Raw genomic sequence first — 21,614 nt, 5'->3', positions numbered from 1 at the left:
AACTCAAGCTAAGAAGTAGGTATGGATGACAGAAGAGTGAAAGGAAAGATAGATTTACATAAGAAAATTAAATTAAAGAAAGAAAAAACTAACCTTTCAGTATGGAGAGAACAGGCAAAGAATCACATCATCAACAACAACTACTGCAACTTCCTACCAAACAGATCCAACGTCAATTTAAATTTCGTGTGTTTCCATTCTCCAATTAAAGAACCATTTGACCGAAGAACGTCGAAGAACAGAACCCTAGAATCCGCCATAGAAGAGCACTCACTGACAACTCTCAGAAAAAAAAAAACTCACTACCAACGCTCAGAAAAGGCGGGAGAAAGAAGAAACCGTAGAAACAACGCAAAGCAAAGCAAGGCTTCGACGGAGGAGAAAACAAAGATTTCTTCGTGTTCCTCGTGGCAGCTGGCGGGGCCCGTGAATTACACGAGGCCGTTGGTTATCTGAAAATTATTCTTATGGGCTTTCAATTCTGAATTTACAAATGAAGCCTTTACCAAGTACCAATGGCCATTTTTTGGACTTAAATTATTACGTTACGTAATACGTAATCACGGCGTACTTAGTGGTCAACCCATCCACCCGGGTTAGACCGGATTGGTTCGAATTGAGACCATGTTACGCATATAAGATATACCAATATTCCATACTAATGTCACAAAGAAATGCCATCGGCCGTGTCCCGTGCTTTGCCTGAGGCTTCCAATCCCAAGTCCTAACCCAGACCATTTGGGACGGCTTTCCGTACCAGGTGTTCAAATTCGGTTATCAAATCAAAAACCAAATCGAAATCGAATTGATTCAAATAAATCGATTGGGTTTCGTTATTTTAGTTTGTGGTTCAGTTTGATTTTAAAATTTTAAAAAATTCGTTTTTTAGTGTTTAGTTCGGTTTGTGAAAAGAAATTCAACTAAATCAAATCGAAAACTGAATTAATCAAAATAAATACATATATTTATATTTTAATTTTTAATTATAAATACTCCTATTAATATTAACATTAATATAAAATACATTTTATATTTTAACTAACCAAAATAATCAAATTTTCAAGTCTAATTTAGTTCGGTTCATGAAAATGACCTAACCAAAACGTTGGTCAGGTTTTATTTCCGAACCGACTAAATGAACACCCCTAAACAATGTTTAGAAAATTAGCTTTCCATTAAAGCTAGTACCTCCATGACTTGGTCTTGAACACGTATCACATGTTGGCAGAGTTTCCGGTCAACCTCATCAATAGGCTTGCCTTATATAGTAATGACCAGTATTCCAGCGGAGATCAGAGACTATGAAGCCACCAAAACTCAGAGAGACATATCACACTATGAATTAAGGCTCCATCCATCTGGCCTTGGTGCAACAGTTGGGTTGTTCCATTCTTCAAATCTTGAAAACAGACTCTCTCTCTCTCTCTCTCTCTGTGCAGGACAACATCCAAACCCGTAGTAGGCAGTAGCCCCGTACATTAGACATTTTTATTCAGACTCAGTCATTAAGATAACATCAAATAATTTTATATATATGAGGATCAATAACATTTGATGTATCAAAGTTAAAATCACATACTGTTAACAACATAATTCCTTCTTAATTTTGCAGGTTTTTATTTCTACTGAAAGTAAGACAGAGAGAGATACCCTTCTAATATCAGCAACTGGGTTGATGGGGATCTGGACATTCTTGGCATAAAACCACCATAAGACGACGGAGGCAGCCAGAGTCATCAACAAGCAAACAGCCACTCTAAGCATCTCTCCTCAGTCTTCAATGAAGAAGGGAAGACCGCGCTTGTTGTAATGCTGCAAATCTGAAACCAAATGATCCAATTTTGGTATACCCCAAAATTGGAGACAGAAAATGTGATGCCTCAATCATGCTATACCCCACAAGTCTCACAAATTTTGGTGGGCCATCTCTAATGAAGGGATCACAAATTTAGATGTCAAATCTCATGGCAAGTAAGGGAGGAAAAAGGAGAGATATGTATGGTGGTTCGTATTATTTCGCCAAAATATTGTCTTTTACTATTGCAATGTTGATGGAGAAATCAGGTGTCGGGCGGATACACGAGGACATATCCGGATACACAAATTCTACCTACCTCTACCCACATAATACGGTATTATGCAGAGGGAGATATTCCCAATTTATGGGGATGATGCATTTTAGGTAGTCATGGGCAGAATGAGATCCGGAGTCACATAATACATCACATTTATGAAAAAGAAGAGGAAATACTCTCTTTTAAAATAGGCTGACACTCACATCAAATAGAAACAGCTTTGATTTTGGTAGGATAAGACTATTTCTGCTGGATTCAGTGTTTTCAATTCGTGGTTCACTCACTCGGTTGGACCATTCAACCAGTGGCTCAATTATGATCTTGGTCTAGATTAACCTAACATCTGACATTATTTTAAAAATCATTGATTTGGTCAATGATCCACCTGAGGCGGTTGAACCGCTGACCCACTAAACCCGGACAGTAGGTCACAAACTACAAATCAAGAATACTTCCAGACGCCATAAACTAGAACTCAGTGGTTTGGTTGGGACTATCCTTTTTTTACAACTTTTTGCAATCTAGGCAATGCAAGGTGCCTTGGCCCACTAATTTTGCCAATTTTTTACTCAAATCTCAATTTTTAGCTATGGTACTGCAAAACACTTAGGAATAAAGACCAAGGGGTAACTTAATGTGACTCTTCCTTGAACTTTAATTGAGAATGAGGATGAATTCATAGAATTAGAGCAAAATGGACAAATGGTGGAATGCATCTAGATTCTTATATGGAGCAGAGTGGTAAAATTAACAAGTATAATGTCAAAAATAAAGTCTTACGAACCTAGAAATAACTCCGATAGGTGATCAAATGTGAAAAATTAATATGGTTTGGTCACAGGCATAAAAAGAAGCTGCAAGATTGTAAATGATTGATATTAAGTTAATAACAAATATCCTTTTACATCATTTAAAAATGATTTGAGCATCCATAATTTAACAATGGATTATATTGAGCACAATATAATGTGACAAGATAGACATTTTACTGACCTCATATCAAGGTTCAAAATATTGGAAATCCTATGCGTATCAGAAAGGCAAATTTAAGAGATGTATCAGGATACGCTTTGGATACACATGAATACAAGCGAAAAATTAAGATACATGTGAAAATGTTATAAATACTCTAATAAATCATAAATAAACATTAATATCACTAAATATAAGACTTAAACAAGCTATTTATACATAAAAATCATATATTTTAATGGGTTTTATGAAAAAACATATTATAATCAACAAACAGGAACATTGACATACTATCTAATAAAGTACTTGATTCAGTTCCAATCTTCCAAGTTCCAACTTCAAATTTTAAATCTATTATAATTTACAAATTCAATATTTGAATCCCAATATGATTTTTACAACTTTACATGAATCACATAAAAATTCAATTATTATATGAATTATCCAATTTTAAGTGTTAATATGTTAGTAAACTAATTTTCAATTGTTATTATGAAATTTAAAAAAAAATAAATATTTTTTAAATTATTATGTAACACAAGTATCCAATTAAAAAATTATAATTGTTTTCATATTTTTTAGGCCACAATTATATTCACATTCAAATTATAGATTATCATGTGAAATACATCAATGCCTTTTATTCTGTAGTTTTTAATATTTTTAAATATTACTAAAAGTTCTTTTTAATTGCTTTAAACATTTTGCCTAGTGTTATCTAATCCAATTAAACAATTAACAATTATTGAATCAAATAATGATGTAAAATTTGTAATTATTGAATCAAACATTTTTTTCATATCTTTTAAATAATTATCTATTTTTATTCAAATAATTATTTTGCATGTTTTATTCTAAAAATTAAACAAATATTTTCTTGAATGGCTTCATGTACATCTATTATTTTTATTCTAAAGTTAATACTTATTTTGCATGTTTCATTCTAAAAATTTAATAAATATTTATTTTTATTCAAATAACTATTTTTCATGTTTTATTTTAAAAATAAAAAATAAACATGTAATAATAAAATTGAATGGATTTATGGACATAGTAGATGAAATACTTATTTTGCATGTTTCATTCTAAAAATTAAATAAATATTTATTTTTATTCAAATAATTATTTTGCATGTTTTATTCTAAAAATTAAATTAAAATTAAAAAAAAGTAAATATGTAAGAGAAAAACTGAATGGATTTATGGGCATAATAGATGAAATACTTATTTTGCAAGTTTCATTCTAAAAATTAAATAAATATTTATTTTTATTCAAATAATTATTTTTCATGTTTTATTCTAAAAAATAAATTAAAATTAATAAAAAAAGGTAAATATGTAACAGAAAAAATTGAATGGATTTATGGACATAATAGATGAAATACTTATTTTGCATGTTTCATTCCAAAAACTAATTAAATATTTATTTTATTCAAATAATTATTTTCATGTTTTATTTTAAAAATTAAACTAAAATTTAAAATGTAAATATGTAACAGAAAAATTGAATGGATTTATGGACATAATAGATCATCCATATATTTACTGTAAATATTTATTATTAGAATTTAAACCATAGCAAAAAATTAGAGAAATAAATAAATATTTATAATCTAAAAATTAAAAATTAAAGAAAAAACAAATTAATTTTTTCACATGATATTTCAATATATTGATGTCAATCTTAGCTCTACAACATATTCAACCTACAGGGTTAGATCACATAAAATTGAAGAAATCATCTATACATTATATATTATTCCAAAATTTGAAAATTTTTTAAAAAAATCAATTATTTACAAGAAATTTCAAGTAGATTATCCATAGATCTACAACATAGTCAATTTTTAGAGGTGGATAACAAGAAAAACCTAAAATGTTCATTTCTTTCAGATTTATTTACTATTCTGGAATTTCTTCAAATATTCACAAAGATCTACATATAGGAGCAAAATAAGTGAGGTTTTTTTCACCAGAATAGCATATCAACAAACAAAAAGATGATTCTAAGCATCCAAACTAAAAAAAAAAAAACACAACATTGGCTTTGATTGTAAAAAAAAAATACATGTTTTCGTTCATTTTTAAGAATCTTGAAAAACTTCTTGGATCTTGCAAATTTATAGATGTTTTAGTAAATTTTGGCTATATTTCAATCTCTATGAATGGTGTGAAGGTTTTTAGAGGGTTTGGAAAAATAAAGGGCTTCTAAAATAGGTTTAAAAGCCTTCCTTTGAATAAAGTTTTTCTTAATTTCCATAACAATAAATTTGCATTATAGCACCAAAACAGGCTGATACTCACCAAAACATTACCAATACAGGCATGATACGCTTTCCACACGACAAAAAAGAATACAGGCCAATACGTAACGAAATTTTGAACCTTGCCCCATATAGGTGGGACAAGGCTTAGATTATTACAAAATTTACAGAATAAAAAGGCCGCAGGATGCATCCCCATTCTCCTTTGAGTGTTGGGTAATGGACATGGGACTAACCATGTAATGCAAGAGTTTGGTACAAAGCGCAAAAAACAAAATGCAAGACGGGTATAAACACATCTAATCTAATATCAAAGGCCCTCTTTGGCGTGCTGTCCTATTGTGCATTACAAGCATTCTATGATTCTACTTCATTTCAGTTGAGATCAGTGGTCTCCGTTTGCTCGGACATACATTGTTTATTGCCTCATTGATAGTTCTCATCACCTTTAGCATATTATTGGGACTTTGGGAGTAGTCTAGCGATTAAAAAGCTGAAAAGCAAGTAACTTAGGCCACCCCAATATTGTAACCAATATCACCCTCATTGGGAAACTGTACTATATTGCACCATATAAAAAAAAAAAAATAAATAAAGAAGCCACCTAAAGCTTTCCTTAGGCTACGTTTGGTTTGAAGAAAAAGGTAAGGAAAGGAAGGGAAAGGTAGGGAAACCTTTAAATAACTTTGTATAGATTTCCCCGCCTTTCCCTTCCTTTCCCTACCTTTTCCTTCAAACCAAACACAGCCTTAAGGTAAGACTTTCTTTAATTTCCAAGAGAACTGCCTACAGTAAACATTGTTCTTGTATTCCACAATCCATTCTAATGTCCATCTTCACGCACTATAGAAAGAGCAGGTCTTTGCCACTCAAATTACAGTGGCTACCAAAACCTCTTTGACAATGTCAGTGAACGTTTCTTAATATTGTTCCAAACCATGTGCATCGATCAGTCACCTCCCACCTGTCTCTTCCAGGTATCTTCCACAATCAGCTCATCAACTCCCCAATCTTCATAGCTGCCGAGTTATAAAGGTGTTTAGAAATGCCATGCACACATTGGTTCCTTCGCTGTTAAGAGAAACAGACCCACAGAAGTGAAGTTGGACCAAGAAACTTACCTTCCATCAGGCAAGTAGCGTCGTATGGTGAAGGGTATCTTTCGCTCTCGGAGTTCTTTCATTGCAATCTAGAACATTAGAAGACAGATAATTGAGTGAATCATCTACCTTGACTAATATTACCATACCAATGCATATCCTCAAAATAAAGAAGCCTCTGTGTGCCATCTCCCCCACCAATACAACAGACAATGACCAAGTATTCCTAGGGGTGGAGTTGAAGATTTTACACTCCATTGGACCTAGGCTTTCAGGCCAGACCAAGGTTTTAAAAACTGGACCGAACCGGAGAAGGAACTGTTCTGGGGACTGGTTCCCAGGTCTAATGGTCCGACCATCCGGTTCGAATGGATAGCCCATTCTGACTTAAAAATAAAAAATAAATGGCCAAAACCGTTGCTTGGGTTGACGGTTCAACCACCCAAGTCAGCAGGTCACTAACCAAATCAACAGGTTTTAGCCAAAAAGTGGTTTTAGGGTGAAACAGAACCAGTTACCTGACCGGTTCCCGGGTCAACTAGTCCAACCATCCAGTCCAGTCCAGTTTTCTAAACCATGAGACAGGCCCATTCAAATTGTAGTAATTTCCCAACACAGGCTCACCCAAGTTGCATCCCAAGTATCTCCATTAAAATGTGATAAGAAAAAATCCATAAAAAAAAATTGTGATAAGAAAAAAATAGAAAAGAAGAAATCAATTGGAACAGACATGTTGTATTGGTGTACAATAGCATATATCTGTTCAAAATAGATCGGACGATGGGTTTGATCTGGTGATGCACACTACAAATAATCAGAGCGAATATCAGCTAAAATTTACAAACATGAGATCCAGCCTCCAGGTCCAACCTATGAATAATTCAATCTGATAAAAAAATTATTCATTTACCAAAAAAAGGTGAAAATTGAATCGGCAATTTAATAACCAAGGAGGATTTTTAGAGAAGGCAGAAACAATTTTACTTGTTATAACAGTCAATTATTTATATTTATTTATAACAACTTGATAGAAATGTTCAGTTTAATGGAAGAAAAATAAAAATTGAGAATTTGGGCAATATGCATGTTCAGTACAAGACAGCATTCGTAGAACAAAATATGGAGTCTGGAGTTTGGCATGTCATGGGTCATGAGGAAATCTCAAATCCTAATCAGATAATCCAAGCATAAGATGCAAATTATCAGTTTGTCACTTAACCATCCACCAATTAAAATTCTTCTCCATTTTCCCTATTAACCAGAGAATTTGATACACCAGGAGGTTTGAATCACCTAGTGTAATTTTTCTGGTAATAGAGATTTCTTAAATGACAAGAATATGATACACCAGTGATGATAAAAAAAAAAAAGAATATGATACACCAGGAGGTTTGAATCACCAGAGAATTCTTGCTCCCTTCACAAAGATGTCACACATACAAGAACATCTTCTCACTAGGACTAATTGTATTGTTCAAACAATGAATTGGTCTGTGATTCACACAGTGGGACATTCTTGATAAATCAGAACAAATTCATATTTGGTAAAAAATAAAGAAGCAGCACAACCACCTTCCTATGAGTAATGAGTTAATCGACACCTAGAAGGCACAAAGGGTTAGGTAGACATAATCGAAGTTATCATGCCATGAACAATCCAAATACATGGTTCATTTCCATGGAGAGGGAGAACAGTGCACAGTATCTGAATGTGCCTACCTGATAATAGGGAAAAATTTGGCAAAACAAACTTATGAGGCAGTCAATGCTTTTAAAATAACTAATATATCACCCTTGATGCACATAGACAAAGCCAAGTGGCAACTAGGAAATTGGGGGTAGAGGCGGGGTGGGTTGTTAATACTTTTGGATAAAAGCACCCTTACCAGTTACCATAACATAAAATTATATGAGAGAAAAATGCAATGCCTTTTTAACAACCCTACAAATGCCATGTTCAAAAATCACACAAACTTTTTTCTTACAGTGCAACTCTAACCCATGAGTAGCTGTATCCATTTTTTCTTCATTAGGTGTAGTGTGGATGCTTGTGCCAGTTGCTTTTCATTCTTTCAAGTAGTCTTTGTAAGAGAGCTTACCTCAAGTGGATCAGTCTCACCCTCCAACTCAACCATCACAGGTGCATTCATACTGTTCAGTAGGCACCATAGGTCATTATAAAGCTTCATAGTTATTATCCTTTAACAAAAATTTTAGAATGACAAGGAAGCATAAGAATGAAACCTGATCTGCAGGGCACGTGTACCCAAGATACGAGCACGTTCATACTTAGTCATATATTTTGATGTCTTTCTTCGTCGCTCAACTGATTCTTGTTCCTCCTTCTCTTCCGTTTCAGCCATAAGAGGATCAGGGACGTCTTCATTGTTATTGTTATCCACATCCTCCTCTGCTCCTTCCTAATAATTAGCCAATATCTTGATCAATTCAACTAGACATATATAACAGTTGATGCCTTGAAGACAATTTAGAAGCACATCCAAAGATTTATTTGTTTAGTTCTTTTTACCTCAACCTCAGGTTCTATTGGCTCATCTTCATACCTACAGGAATAAGTTTCTTGTCAGCATTGGTACAGAACAACAGGGTCATACAAGGTTTAAAATGCTTTAGATACAGAACAGAAACTACACAACTTTGGTCATTGGTACAGAACAACAGGGTCATACAAGGTCATATGAATGAGTCAAGGAACCTAGGAATATCTCCAATAGGTGATAAAATGAGAAACAGTATATGGCAATGGTTTGGCATGTGCATAGAAGATCATCTATGGCACCTGTTAGGAAAAGTGATCTGTTAATGTCGAAGGAGCTAGAAGAGCTAGGGGGCAGACTGAAAAGGACTTGGGTGAAAATAATAACTAATAAGAAATGATTTAAGTGTCCATAATTCAATAATACAGAACAGAATGGCAAAACAGGACTCATGCAGCCAACTCCATATAGTTGAGACAAGGCTATGATGATGATGTGATTAGGGAAGGGGAATCAAAAATAGTAATTTCCTGGGCAGCAAACAGCAGCCATACCCCGTGGACGTTTAAACATGTGATAAGGGAAGTGGAAAAATTGCAAAGGAGGTTAGGCTGAATTTAAATGGGTCCGAAAAAGTGCAAATGGGCTGGCTAATGTTTTAGCAAAACAGGGGGCAGAGACAACAACTATTTTGGGCTGCACTGTAATGAGCGATAGAATAGAGTGATTAAAGGGATCAACAGTCCCATCACCATATTGTATAAACTGTTCACAATCTGAAATTTAATAAAATACATGTTTACTGATAAAAAAAAGGCTATGATGATGATATGCAGACCAAAAAAGCTGTACTAGGTCAGACCGGATTGATTCAATGGAAAACATCAATCAGCTCAGGCTGGAACAAGAAAATTACTGAAATGTATATCATATTTTGAAATATTAACTAATCAACAAAGCAAGATTGATCTATAGACATAATTGATGCCTAAGAAGGAATGGTAGGCTTGGTCATTCTTAAATAGCTAAGGCTTCAAATTTAACAATGTCAATTGCAAGTTTCAAGAAAGATGAGATAATCGCAACCACTGGAAAAGGTCGGCCTGGGCACTAAGCCTCACAGTTCAAATCCAACTGTATTGAGCTCAACAAAACAAGTCCAGAGTTCAAGCAAATCGATCGCATTTTAGCATGAATAAATGCAAAACTATATAAAACTGCAGTACGCCAAATGGTAGTCACAATACTAGTTTAATTGATCATGTAAAATTTTCTAGCTCTACAAGATTATTTAGAGGCAACAGAAGACTGAAATTTTTTTTTTTCTTTGACACAAGATATAAGGAACCAACGACTTTGGCCTAACACAAATAACATAGTAGATTATTCTCCACTTACATTATTCATATGATTAATTCTGCTACATGACATGGAACTATTTAATTATTGAAACTCTATAATCTACCCTCTGCAGCTACCTATGGGTATTGATTTAAACTGTCTTTACGAGTCCGTACTAGCAGCATTTGATGGACAAAACACATAAAATAAATATTTCGTGTTAAGGGAACATCTCCATTCCACATGCAAGATGTTACTCGAGAGCGAAACACCATAATGGGAAAAGCAAGTGTCCAACTCAATCTTTTACTAAGCTCCTAAATTATTGAGGATCAACTTCTTAAAAGAAAAGTTTTCATCTCTAGCTGACTAGCTATGTGTTTTGCTCAGAAGTGGATGAGTTAACATGTTGGAATATCAAGAATACCAAGAACAGTTACTATAGCTGCCAATATCAAGATTAGTTACCACAGTTGCCTCACTTGCCACGTGTACAAAACTGTTATAACAACTGTAAACCCATGCCTATATATATCACATGTATCTTCCTAAATTAATTCAATTCAATAATTCTTCTTCTCTGATACTTATCGTCATGGTATCAGAGCGATAGTTCCTCCGCCACCACCACCACATCCTCTGCTCCAAAATCGTGCATCAGAGTTCCATTCTCACTCTCCTCAAATCCAGTGTTGAAAGCTCTAGTTTCCATCGTCTTCCTCCAATTTCTGCACCGGAGCTGCTCTGTTTCTTCTCCTTGTTGTCACCTCTTGTGCTCTGTTTTTCTATCTCCTCTTTTTTCCACTTAAGATCTAGACTATAACCACCAGTTTGCAATAGAGAACACAGTAAACACTCCATACTTCTTGCATCCATTTGATAGCCCGGGAGCTACTCTTGTATCATGCCAGCTCACCGGAGACAATTTCTCGATGTGGCGACAAGGCATGACCAATGCTCTGAGGGCAAAGAATAAACTCGTCTTTGTTGATGGATCTTTACCATGTCCGGCTTCCAATGAGCCAGATCTAAATGCCTGGGTTAAGTGCAACTCCATGGTAGTTGCATGGATTTTCACTTCACTGAACAAAGAGATACGACAATGTGACCTTCATCAAGTTTTCTGCTGATATTTGGAAAGAGATCCAAGAATGGTTTTCTCGGGCTAATATCCCACATATCCATCAACTGAAGCGAGACCTTGCTCTTCTTCAACAAGGAAAATCATCGGTGACAACATATTTCACTAAACTGAGGACTCTATGGGATGAACTCAGCTCTCTTGCAGAATATCCAAAATGTACCTATGGAACATCCAAAGCCCTTGCAACAAAGCGTGAAAGAGAGCAACTACATCAATTTCTCATGGGATTCAATGAGTCCTTTAATGCCATTCTGTCAAGTACCCTCAGGTCCAAGCCTCTGCCCTCACTGAGTAAGGCTTATGCCCTTATCACTCAAGAAGAAGAGCAACATCAATTGGTGGTTTCTCCCCGTGTACTACAACCTGACCTGAAGTAGAAGCTCTAGCAGCAAATACTTCCAAGAATGGTAATCTCCGATCAAAATTCATGTGACCACTGCACACACACAAGCCACACCAAAGACCGGAGCTATGCTCTCATAGGCTATCCTCCCAATTGGAATCGTTGCCGAACTAACAAAGCTCCAACACATCAAGCCAATTCTTCCAAGACTGATCGACCAGCCTCTTGTGCCTCTGCTGATGACAAATCTGTTGCATGTGGATCAAACATCTCCAATAGTAGGTCTTACCATGCACCAATATTCACAACTCCTTTCCCTGTTAAACCAAGAGTCATTTGACTTCGTTGCAAATGTCACCGCTGGTAAGCACTCCACACCTCCTATTGAATGGATTGTGGATAGTGGTGCATCTAACCACATGATATCATCTCCCTCTTTTTTCTATCATTCTAAACCTCATACGTCCATTCGACTACCCAATGGTTCAGTCACTCATGCATCTCTCCAAGGCTCTGTTCTAACAGAATATCTTTGTGTGTGTTGTGAATTTACCAGATCACAAGATAGCCTCTTACGCTAGCAAATAAAGGGTTGAGTAAGAAAGGGAAGCTCACAGAGCAATATACCCGTTTTGTTGTCTTTCTGGTTGCTTTGGAAAGAAACAACTGCGATCATGTTTTATATAGGGTCGCCTCTCAGGAAGTCGTTCTAAGGAAAAGAAACGGATTGTTTCATTCCTAGCTATCTGTCAGAAACAAATATAGAGAAGTTCCTTATGTCCTTGTTTAGATAGAGCTATAGCTAAATTTCCTAACAGGCGATGACTAGATCAGTGTATCACCTGAATGTACTCTATTTGTATATTTTATCATTTTGCAAAGTAATACGAATCTTATATACTTTTTGCAAAGAGGAAAAAAAAGACTCGAACAAGGAATTTACATACCAAATAAGAAAGAGAACAGGGTCGAACAAATAGGAACTAAACCGTAGTACGTGGAAGAAGAGAAAACCCTAATTACTATATCTCGAAAACCAACAGAAAATAGGCAAGTGTTTTAGTGTCTCCACACACACACCAGAGGAGAGGGAGAGAGAGAGAGAGAGGTACAAACCCCATATCCATTTCGTTGTAGTCCTCGTCCGCCATAGTCGTCTACGCAGCTTTTCTTATCCCGCAATATGCAAAGCAAAACCCTAACAAAGTGGGAAACAATTGCGGCGGTGGTTTTTAATACAGGAAATAGAAAGGGGAAAAGAGAAGCCGGATCTTCTGTAGCCTAACAGCAATATCCCCCTCCTGAGTCGATTCCGACAGCACCTCGACCACGGAAGAACCAAAATAAATCAACTTACCTGCCTGCTAATCGCAATCGCAATATGTACTTCCCGTCTCCGAACTCTGGTCTCTCTTTTACTCCCGAAGCAGATTTAAAGCATTTGAGGACAGTTAAAAAATAAGTACTTTTTTTATTTAGTATGGGACCACACATTAAATTGTTTTTAAATACTTACCCCCGCGAGATTATACCTCCCCCTTCTCCACTTATTTGACCTTCAAACCCCAGCAGCAGTGGCACATCAGTTGCAGGTCCACCGGCGACGATCGGCGGTGAAGAACCGTGGCCAGCGGACCTGCCGTTTGGTCTCTTTCCTCTATACACTCCACTCTGTGCTCCCAACTCGGTTTCTCCCCTTGCTTGAAGAGCAAACCAGAGAGAGTTCCATTCTTTATTAGCTCGTAAACCAAATCCGGTGCTTGTTCTCATTACAGAAGCCCAACAGGCGAACCAGATTCCTGTGATGTGTTCGACCAATAGCCGTCAGCTCCGCCTCAAACTCCTTCTCGACTTGTTCAGCAACAGCTATCTTCTCCGGAGCCTTCACAGCAATCTCAATCTGTTTATACTCTATGATCAGGGTCCCGCTGTAAACCATCCCAAATGATCCTCGGCATAGTCTTGTTGTGAACCCACATGTTGCTTCATGCAGCTCCTCAAATGTAAAAGCTCTCAGGTTAATCAACATAGCGTCCACATCTGCAGAGGGCCTTCTGGATCGTCTGATGAGTCGTCCAACTAAAGGGTGATAGTAGACGGCAAGAGCTGCGAACAACAGAGCAAACGCAACACTTGTGAAAAGACCAGCTTTCAGTAGACCCCGACTTACAGACTTCTTCCCGCCATGATCACCATCCAGAATACCTCCTCCATCACTAATCTGTTTCGGCACTTTGATTAACGCCTTATACCCATTTGTAGAATTGCGGCTAATTCTAACATTCAGAATTGGCATCCTCTTATTGTAACAAGTTGAATTGACAAATGAAGCAGCCATGCAATAACAGTCATCCATGAGTGCCTTCCTACAGCCCTCCTCGTCTGTTGGTGTTACTCTTCCCAAATTTGCAAAACCGGCATTAGGAAAATCAGCATCATCGATCATTTCCACCGTGAAATTCGTCAATTATGGCTTCTCTATACAATGATCCGGCTTGATCTTTGGGTAGCATCCCTTAGCAATGTTATTGGGATCTAAGGGGCGGTAACCCGAGAGGCAGTCACAGCTGACTGTCTCATTATCTGGTGAAGAGCAAATCCCGTACACCCCACAAATAGCATACACCGTGCAGGGCTCGGTTATTACTCTCCTCGCCATTTTCCATTGACTGTTTTTCTTCTTCTGGTACACATGTTGCTGCAAATTTCCATGGCTGTTCAACGTCACTCTGTCCTAGTAGTCCTCGGTGGGCATTGGCACATCCTCCGTTAATGAAAGGGTGATGTCTATTAATTATTTACTAAAATTAGTTTTGATTTGAATCAATATACTTCACCCAAATAGATATAAATCCAAATCAACATGATCCGAGTTGTACTTCTAAAAAATTCTTTCACAAGTACTTAATCATCTATTAGGCTTGTTTGATAATTAGGTGATTCTTAAAAAAATGTACTTGTTAGAAGTACTTTTTAGAAATACTTATTTTAACAACCACTTAAGACCGATAATCCATTTGTCAAATCACTTATTATGTTTTTAAACACTTATTAGGGTGGGGATATTTGGTAAGTTATTTTCCCAAAAAATGCATATATTGACAGAAATGACAATTTTAGCCCTTACTCATGCATCGGTTTTAATCAAAATATTGCACTAAAAATAGTTTTAAAACAAAGGCGAGGGAAGAGGATGGTTGGCCTGAGTGTTGCTGGCGAGAGCAAAGTGAGAATGCCTGAAATCGCCCCAAAAAAACCAGATCTGGTAAAGAGGGTTTCAAGCATTTAAAATCTCAAAAAAAAAAAACAAAATATTCAAGAATATATGTAGAAAACAAGTTCAGACGTGAATTTGACATGGTCGCTGGTGAGTTTATAGCTCGTCCAATGATTGCCGATTGCTCCAAAGGAAGGTGTTGCCGCTGGTATGTTCGCTCCTATTCAAGTGAGGAAGAAGGGGGTTTAAGGAGAGAGACAGGGGAATTCTAGGTATTTAAAAATAAATAAATAAGGACTTTTTAGTCCTAAAGTTTTTGCAAGTCCACTTATTAACAAGTACTTAAAAAAAAGTAACTCTCAAGTGGCTTTTGTAATAATTACTTCTTTATCAAATAAGTACTTTTTCGGTACTTTTTTACCAAACACCCACAAATGCTTATTTTCCGCTTAATGTATGTCCCCAACACTTTTATTAAGTACTTATAAAAAAAAATACTTGTTTGAAGTGAAATCAAACAGGCACTTAACCTCACAAATCAAAGGTCAGATGAACTTTGGAACCAGCTCGAGTAGTCTTGTCCTTCAGGCACACGGCCTTCGAAACCATAGACTCTCTCCACTTCTTCCAATCTTTTTAGTGAATGGGAAAATTCTCGATCAATAATTGTAATTTGGGCCTAGTGCCACTTTGATTCCCGAAATTTACAACACAACAATTTGATATCTGAATTTTTAAAATGTACCAATCCAGTACCTGTCGTTAAGTGCTATTTGAAAAGACACAAATGTCCTTCGAGTGTCATCTAATTTTCTTTATCAATTATCTAACTATTGATAAAAAATTAATAGTCTCAAATCCTTGCCTCTTCTATTCAAGAAGGTTGGTATCACTAGAATGCTTACTGACATGACCCCAACTTTCTTAAATAGAAGATGTAATGATTTGGGACTATTCATTTTTTATCAACGTTTGGATGGTTAATAAAGAGAATTAGATGATACTCAAAGGGCATTTGTGTCTTTTCAAATGCCACTTAACAGACTAGTTAATGGTAAGTACTAAATTGGCATGTTTTGAAAGTTTGGGTATTGAATTGTCGCATTTTAAAGTTCAAGGACCAAAGTGGCACCAGGCCCAAAATACAAGGTACTAATCGGGAATTTTCCCTTAAATAATCCACTTCCTTTTTTTAATAAAAGGGAAAATTCCTTACCAGTACCTAGAACTTTAGGGGTTGTTTCAAGTCAGTCCCCGAATTTCAAAACATGTCTATGTAATACCCGAATTTTCAAAATGTGTCTAACAAGTCCCTTCCATTAACATTCCATCAGTTATCTATATCATGTGATGACATGTGCGAGTTAAAATTTTAAAAAATGTCAAAACTACCCTTCTAAAATAAGACACTCTACCTTGAAAGAAGACACCTCTTTCTCGTAAGAAGATACTATTCATTTTAAGGGAGATTCGTTTGGTTTAACCAATGCAATGGGATTTAGGAAGCTTGGGGCAAATTTATGAACAAAAAATGCCGTCTAAGCAACTTTGAAAACATCAATTTTTTAAATTCGACAGAGATTTCTAGTTGTTGCTTTGGATCTTGGTGATTCACGCTATTATGCCAATCTCGGAGAGGAAATACTTCCTTCTAAACTTTCTTAAGCTATTCTGAGATTTTTTGGGTTTTTGCTGTATGCGTGCAGATCTGCGAAGCAACTTTGGTAAAAAGTTGGGGAGCTTCAGATCTCTGATCTTCTTGCGGTAATGGTTGTAGAACCTTGGGTTTTAAAGTGGGGAACCAGGTAAGTAACAATCTTAGACACACTCTTTTGCTCAAGGCTTCCAAGAAAAAACACCCAAAAACCAGAAAAAAGAATGCTCTTCTATAGGAGAAAGTCCATCTCTTGTTCAAGATAAAAGCAAGACCATTGAGATGGTCTCAAGACCATTGAGATTAACTTCAAGAAAGGCTCATACATATAACTCAGGACCACTTGACAAAGGCAAAGTCGAGAGGACAACCTCTAGGTTTGGATTGCCAATGTAAAGAAATGATGTCACGTGCCTGTCGCACTAACGCCAAATTCAGAACAGAGGAATATTCTCTACTACCTTTCTAAGCTCACCATTACATAGCAATCATAGTTAGTTACTAGGGATGGAAATTTTCCCCATCCCCGGCGAGGACCCGACTTCCCCGACCCGATGGAATCGGGGATGGGGATTGTTTTGGCGGGGCTGGGACAGGGATGGGGATTAATAGGAATCCCCGATCGGGATCGGGGTCAGGGATGGGGATTGAGGTCCCCGCCCCGCCCCAACCCCGATTGTGTATATATTATTGTTTTATTTATATTATATATAATAAATATATATTATTATATTATTTATATATTATATATATCAAAACATATTTAGAAAATTATTTATAATTTAGAAATTTTATTTATTTTAAGTAAATTTATTTTTTAAATAAATACTATTATCTAAAAAAATCGAGGATTCGAGTCCCCACGGGGAACCCATCCCCGTCAAGCACCAGGGATGGAGGACAAATTTTATCCCCAGCGGGGATTGGGGACGGGGACGGGGGTTACTTTTATAATTGGGGTCTGGGACGGGGAATATGATCCCCGCCCCGTTGCCATTCCTAGCAGTTACGATTTCTTATATTTCAATTATTATACATGCTAACATGGCAATGATTGTAACTCGAACACTTATAAATAATTGAATGAATGAATAAAGTGAGCACACTTTTCAAACAAAACCATCTTCTTCTCTGTTTTTGGCTTATTAATGTTTCCCCCTTGAGTGGTTTCGCCACCATAGCTCGGGGAAACCCAAACCTCTCTTCTCGGCAATAAGAAGAGGTCCATGACATCTTGGTATCAGAGCAAGCAGTTGCTCGGGTGGCCAAATGGCAGGCATTGAAGAACTAGTTAGTGGGTTTGAAAGGACGTAGAAGACTATGTAGAAAACTCAGGAGGCCATACATAAATAGCTCGCCAAGATTACAGAGCATATGAATCACACCAGTTCACACTTGGAGTCTCAAGAGGATTCAAATGCTAGAGAGACGGGTGGACAACCGGGGAGGAATGGGGAAGGTTCCTCTCAGACAGGAAGCAGGATGAGGGGACACCAAAAATTCTGGAAGGTAGATCTCCCTAAGTTTAATGGGAAGGGATTGGATGGGTGGTTGTTGTTGGTGGGGAAATACCTGGAGATCCAAGAGATTTTGGAGGAACGTTGGGTTACGGTGGAAAGTCTAATCTTTAAAGGAAAAGTAGTGGAGTGGTACAGTTGGTTGAAAGAATACCAACCGAACCCCTCCTAGGCATAGTTGGTGGCAGCGATAAAAGCCTGCTTCATCAAACCCCAAGGTAGTAACTATGCCAGATGCCTATCCAAGCTGAGCCAATCCACAGCAATGCAGGAATACATGGAGGAATTCCAACAACTCTCAAGTAGAGTGAAGGGGTTGTCAAAGGGCTACTTGGTGGAGTGCATTGTGTTTGGGCTCAAGATGGAGATCCGAGTTGGAGTCGAGAAGTTAGAACCACCAACTCTAGTAAGGGCTTTCCAATTAGCTTTGTTGGAGGAAGAAGAATGGAACACTCGCAGAACTCCTTAGGGGTCGATCACCAGCGATGACAATGGTGCCCCCTCTGAAGACACCCTTGGAGGGCAAGAAGACGACTCTATCGGAGATCCAGAGGTTGACCCTAGCGGAGGCCAAAGAATGGAAGTATAAGGGGTTGTGTTTCAACTACGACGAGCGGTATGTTCTAGGCCTCCGCTACAATCAACGGAGGTTGTACTAGATCATAGCCAACATGGAGGAATCTGAGGAGGAAGAGGAAGTGCAGGAGCCTGAACCCGAGACCTCACTCCATGCCATTAATGGGATGGACAGCCTGCAGATGATGCATATCCAGGGAATGATAGACTCCTACTTGGTGACCATTTTGATTGAAAGTGGCTCATCCCACAATTTTCTTGATCCGAAAGTAGCAGAGAGAGTTAGGGTGCCAGTGATGGAAGATGCTTGTTTCTCAGCAACCGTGACCAATAGAGAGAGTTGTTTGGTAATGGAAGATGTGATAGTGTTATACGAACCTAGGGTGTACTACTGCATGTAGACTTCTATCTGCTCAATCTCCTTAGTTTTGATGCAATCTTGGGGACACAATGGTTGCAGACACTTAGGGAGGTAATGTGGAATTTCTCTAGGCTGACATTGGGCTACCAGGATGAGCATGGGGTGAAATCTCTATGGGGACTCAGGTGTCGAGATTTAGAGGTGGTAGATGAAATATGAGCTCGACGAGATTTGGCTCATGCATGTTGTATATACCTTTTGTAGGTCATAAAAAGGGAGGCGGGAGAATAGCCATCCATCGACAATTCCCTGTTCCAACAGCTGACGGTTGAATACTCAAACGTGTTCTCTGAGCCTCCAGGGTTACCCCCCATCACCGAGTAGACCATGCCATTCCCCTCATCCTAGATACCCAACTGGTTTGTCAGAGACCATACCAACACCCCCATTATCAAAAAGGGGGAGATCAAGGTCATCCAAGAGCTATTGAGCAAAGAAATGATTCAACAGAGCAACAGCCCTTTTGCTTCGCCGGTCTTGTTGATCAAGAAGAAGGACGAAGAATGGAGACTATGGATTGACTACCAGAGACTGAACAACCTCACTATTAAGGACAAGCATCTAATGTTGATCATCAACGACTTGCTGGATGAATTGCACGGTGAGGTGATATTCTCTAAGATGGATTTATGCTCAGGCTACCAACAAGTTTGGGTCAGAGAAGAAGATATACCCAAAACGGCCCCTCGACCTTCCATGCCTTGATGCATAAAGCGTTTAATGACCTCTTGAGAAAGACCGTGCTGGTTTTTCTAGACGACATTGTAGTCTACAGCAAGACAGAGGCAAGACATAGAGAATATCTCCGGGAGGTTCTTGGTTGACTTCGGATTCACCAGCTCTATGCAAAAAGAAGAAAGTGTAGATTTGGAGTGGCTCAAGTGGACTATTTGGGGCACATCATCTCTTAGAATGGGGGGGCATTCGATCCCTCCATGGTCAACTTCATCCAAACTTGGCCATTGCCTCAAACTATCACAGAGCTCTGATGTTTCCTAGGATTAACCAAGTATTGCCGCAAATTCATCAAGAACCATAGTAAGCTTACCAAACCTCTCACGGAGCTTTTGAGAAGAGTGCACAGGGAAGGAGCCCCTCCGCAGGTCAAGCCTTCCGTAAACTAAAGCAGTCATTCACGACCGGCCCTATTTTGGCCTTATCAGATTTCTCCCAACCATTCACTTTACATTGTGATGCCAACGAGGTAGGCATTGGTGTTGTGTTATCTCAAGGAGGGAGACCGTTTGCCTACTTCAATAAAAGCCTTAGCACTCAGAATCTGGACCGATCCACTTATGATAAGGAATTGATCGCCATGGTGGTCACAATCTAGAAGTGGTGTCGGTACCTGCTCAGCCATAAGTTTGTTGTTCATTTAGATCATCAAAGCTAGAAGTATCTGCTTGATTAGAAGGTTAGCACTCCCTTCCATCAAAAGTTTCTCAATAGAATCCTAGGCCTAAACTTTAAGATACAATATCAGAAAGGGAAGGAGAATGCTGCCACGAATGCCCTTTTGCATGTATCCCCTTAGTTGATGTCAATAACTTGGTTGGTCCCTAACTGGCTGGACTTGTTGCGGTCCGAAATAAAGGCAAACCCTTAGATGACAACGTGGATGGAGAAGCTACAGAAGCTGGGTGAAAAAGGGGGAAATATCGAGTGTAAGACGGTCTGATATGGCGACAAGGACAACTGGTGTTAGGGGACAAGTTGTCGTTGCAGAGGCAGTTAGTCAACAAATTACATTCCTCCCCAACTAGTGGGCACGAGGGCTATTACAAGACCATGCACCAAAAATAAGGTAGGTCTATTACTGGAAGGGATATAAGAAGCTGGTCAAAGAGTAAATTAGGCAGTGCAATGTCTACCAAAGGAATAAAGGAGAAAATCTTCTTGTTCCCGGATTATTGCAACCCCTACCGGTGCTAGAGAAGAACTAGACCGCCATCTCGATGGAGGGATGGCAATTTTCCCATACCCGACAAGGACCTGATTTCCTCGACCCGATGGGATCAGTGATGGGGATTGTTTTGGCGGGGCGGGGACGAGGATGGGGATAAATAGGAATCCCCGATCGGGGTCGGGGTTGGGGATGGGGATTGAAGTCCCCACCCCGCCCCAACCACAATTATATATTTATATTTAAATGTTATTTATATTATTTATATTACTATATATATATATATATATATATATATATATATATATATATATATCAAAACATATTTAAAACATTAGTTACAACCTAACATTTTTATTTATTTTAAGTAAGTTTATTTTTCAAAAAGTATTATTATCTAAAAAATTTTAGGGATTCGGGTCCCCATAGAGAACCCATTCTCATCGGGGATCGGGGATGGAGGACAAATTTTATCCCTAATGGTGATCGGGGATGGGGATGGGGGTTAATTTCAGAATCGGGGGCGGGGACGAGGAATATGATCCACGCCTCGAACCTGCTCCATTGCCATTCCTAGATGGACTTCACCA

The 21,614-nt window shown here is 37.8% G+C and overlaps 2 protein-coding genes and 1 long non-coding RNA gene across 4 annotated transcripts; all 3 read right to left on the bottom strand.

Annotated features, from left to right (window-relative positions):
- Window positions 1-93: 93 nt before the first annotated feature.
- LOC148867222 (uncharacterized) lies at window positions 94-451 on the bottom strand. The gene is made up of 2 exons (XR_016109954.1): window positions 340-451; window positions 94-246 (listed from the first exon to the last, which is right to left on the bottom strand). It is a non-coding gene; the product is annotated as an uncharacterized LOC148867222 (long non-coding RNA).
- Window positions 452-6,097: 5,646 nt separating this feature from the next.
- On the bottom strand, window positions 6,098-13,634 carry LOC148867221 (DNA-directed RNA polymerases II and V subunit 6B-like). 2 transcript variants are annotated; one of them, XM_088978957.1, is made up of 7 exons: window positions 13,094-13,634; window positions 12,853-12,934; window positions 8,941-8,974; window positions 8,655-8,830; window positions 8,510-8,561; window positions 6,432-6,499; window positions 6,098-6,329 (listed from the first exon to the last, which is right to left on the bottom strand). In XM_088978957.1, exons 2-7 carry the CDS (start codon window positions 12,885-12,887, stop codon window positions 6,260-6,262), a joined length of 435 nt encoding a protein of 144 aa, XP_088835083.1. In that variant the 5' UTR covers window positions 12,888-12,934; window positions 13,094-13,634; the 3' UTR covers window positions 6,098-6,259. The 2 variants fall into 2 exon arrangements, with proteins under 2 accessions (XP_088835083.1, XP_088835084.1); XM_088978958.1 differs by having other exon boundaries at window positions 13,098-13,164.
- Window positions 13,472-14,182, bottom strand: LOC148867220 (G-type lectin S-receptor-like serine/threonine-protein kinase LECRK3). Its single transcript, XM_088976470.1, has one exon. It carries the CDS (start codon window positions 14,180-14,182, stop codon window positions 13,472-13,474), a length of 711 nt encoding a protein of 236 aa, XP_088832596.1.
- Between the last annotated feature and the right edge of the window lie 7,432 nt (window positions 14,183-21,614).

The sequence above is a fragment of the Nelumbo lutea genome, chromosome 3, assembly GCF_056320005.1.
Source record: "Nelumbo lutea isolate HS-2025 chromosome 3, American lotus-T2T, whole genome shotgun sequence".
Taxonomy (NCBI): Eukaryota; Viridiplantae; Streptophyta; class Magnoliopsida; order Proteales; family Nelumbonaceae; genus Nelumbo; species Nelumbo lutea.
The sequence above is the reverse complement of the archived record's forward strand: the minus strand, read 5'-3'. Positions and strand labels throughout refer to the sequence as shown.

What these genes read in the sequence shown, in the direction of transcription:
- LOC148867221 (XM_088978957.1), bottom strand. Translation starts at nt 12,887, where the DNA reads ATGGCGGACGAGGACTACAACGAAATGGATATGGG. An exon ending in ACACGTGCCCTGCAGATCAG is followed by an intron (nt 8,562 to 8,654) that starts GTTTCATTCTTA and finishes CCTACTGAACAG; the next exon opens with TATGAATGCACCTGTGATGG. An exon ending in CGCTACTTGCCTGATGGAAG is followed by an intron (nt 6,330 to 6,431) that starts GTAAGTTTCTTG and finishes ATAACTCGGCAG; the next exon opens with CTATGAAGATTGGGGAGTTG.
- LOC148867220 (XM_088976470.1), bottom strand. Translation starts at nt 14,182, where the DNA reads ATGATCGATGATGCTGATTTTCCTAATGCCGGTTTTGCAAATTTGGGA.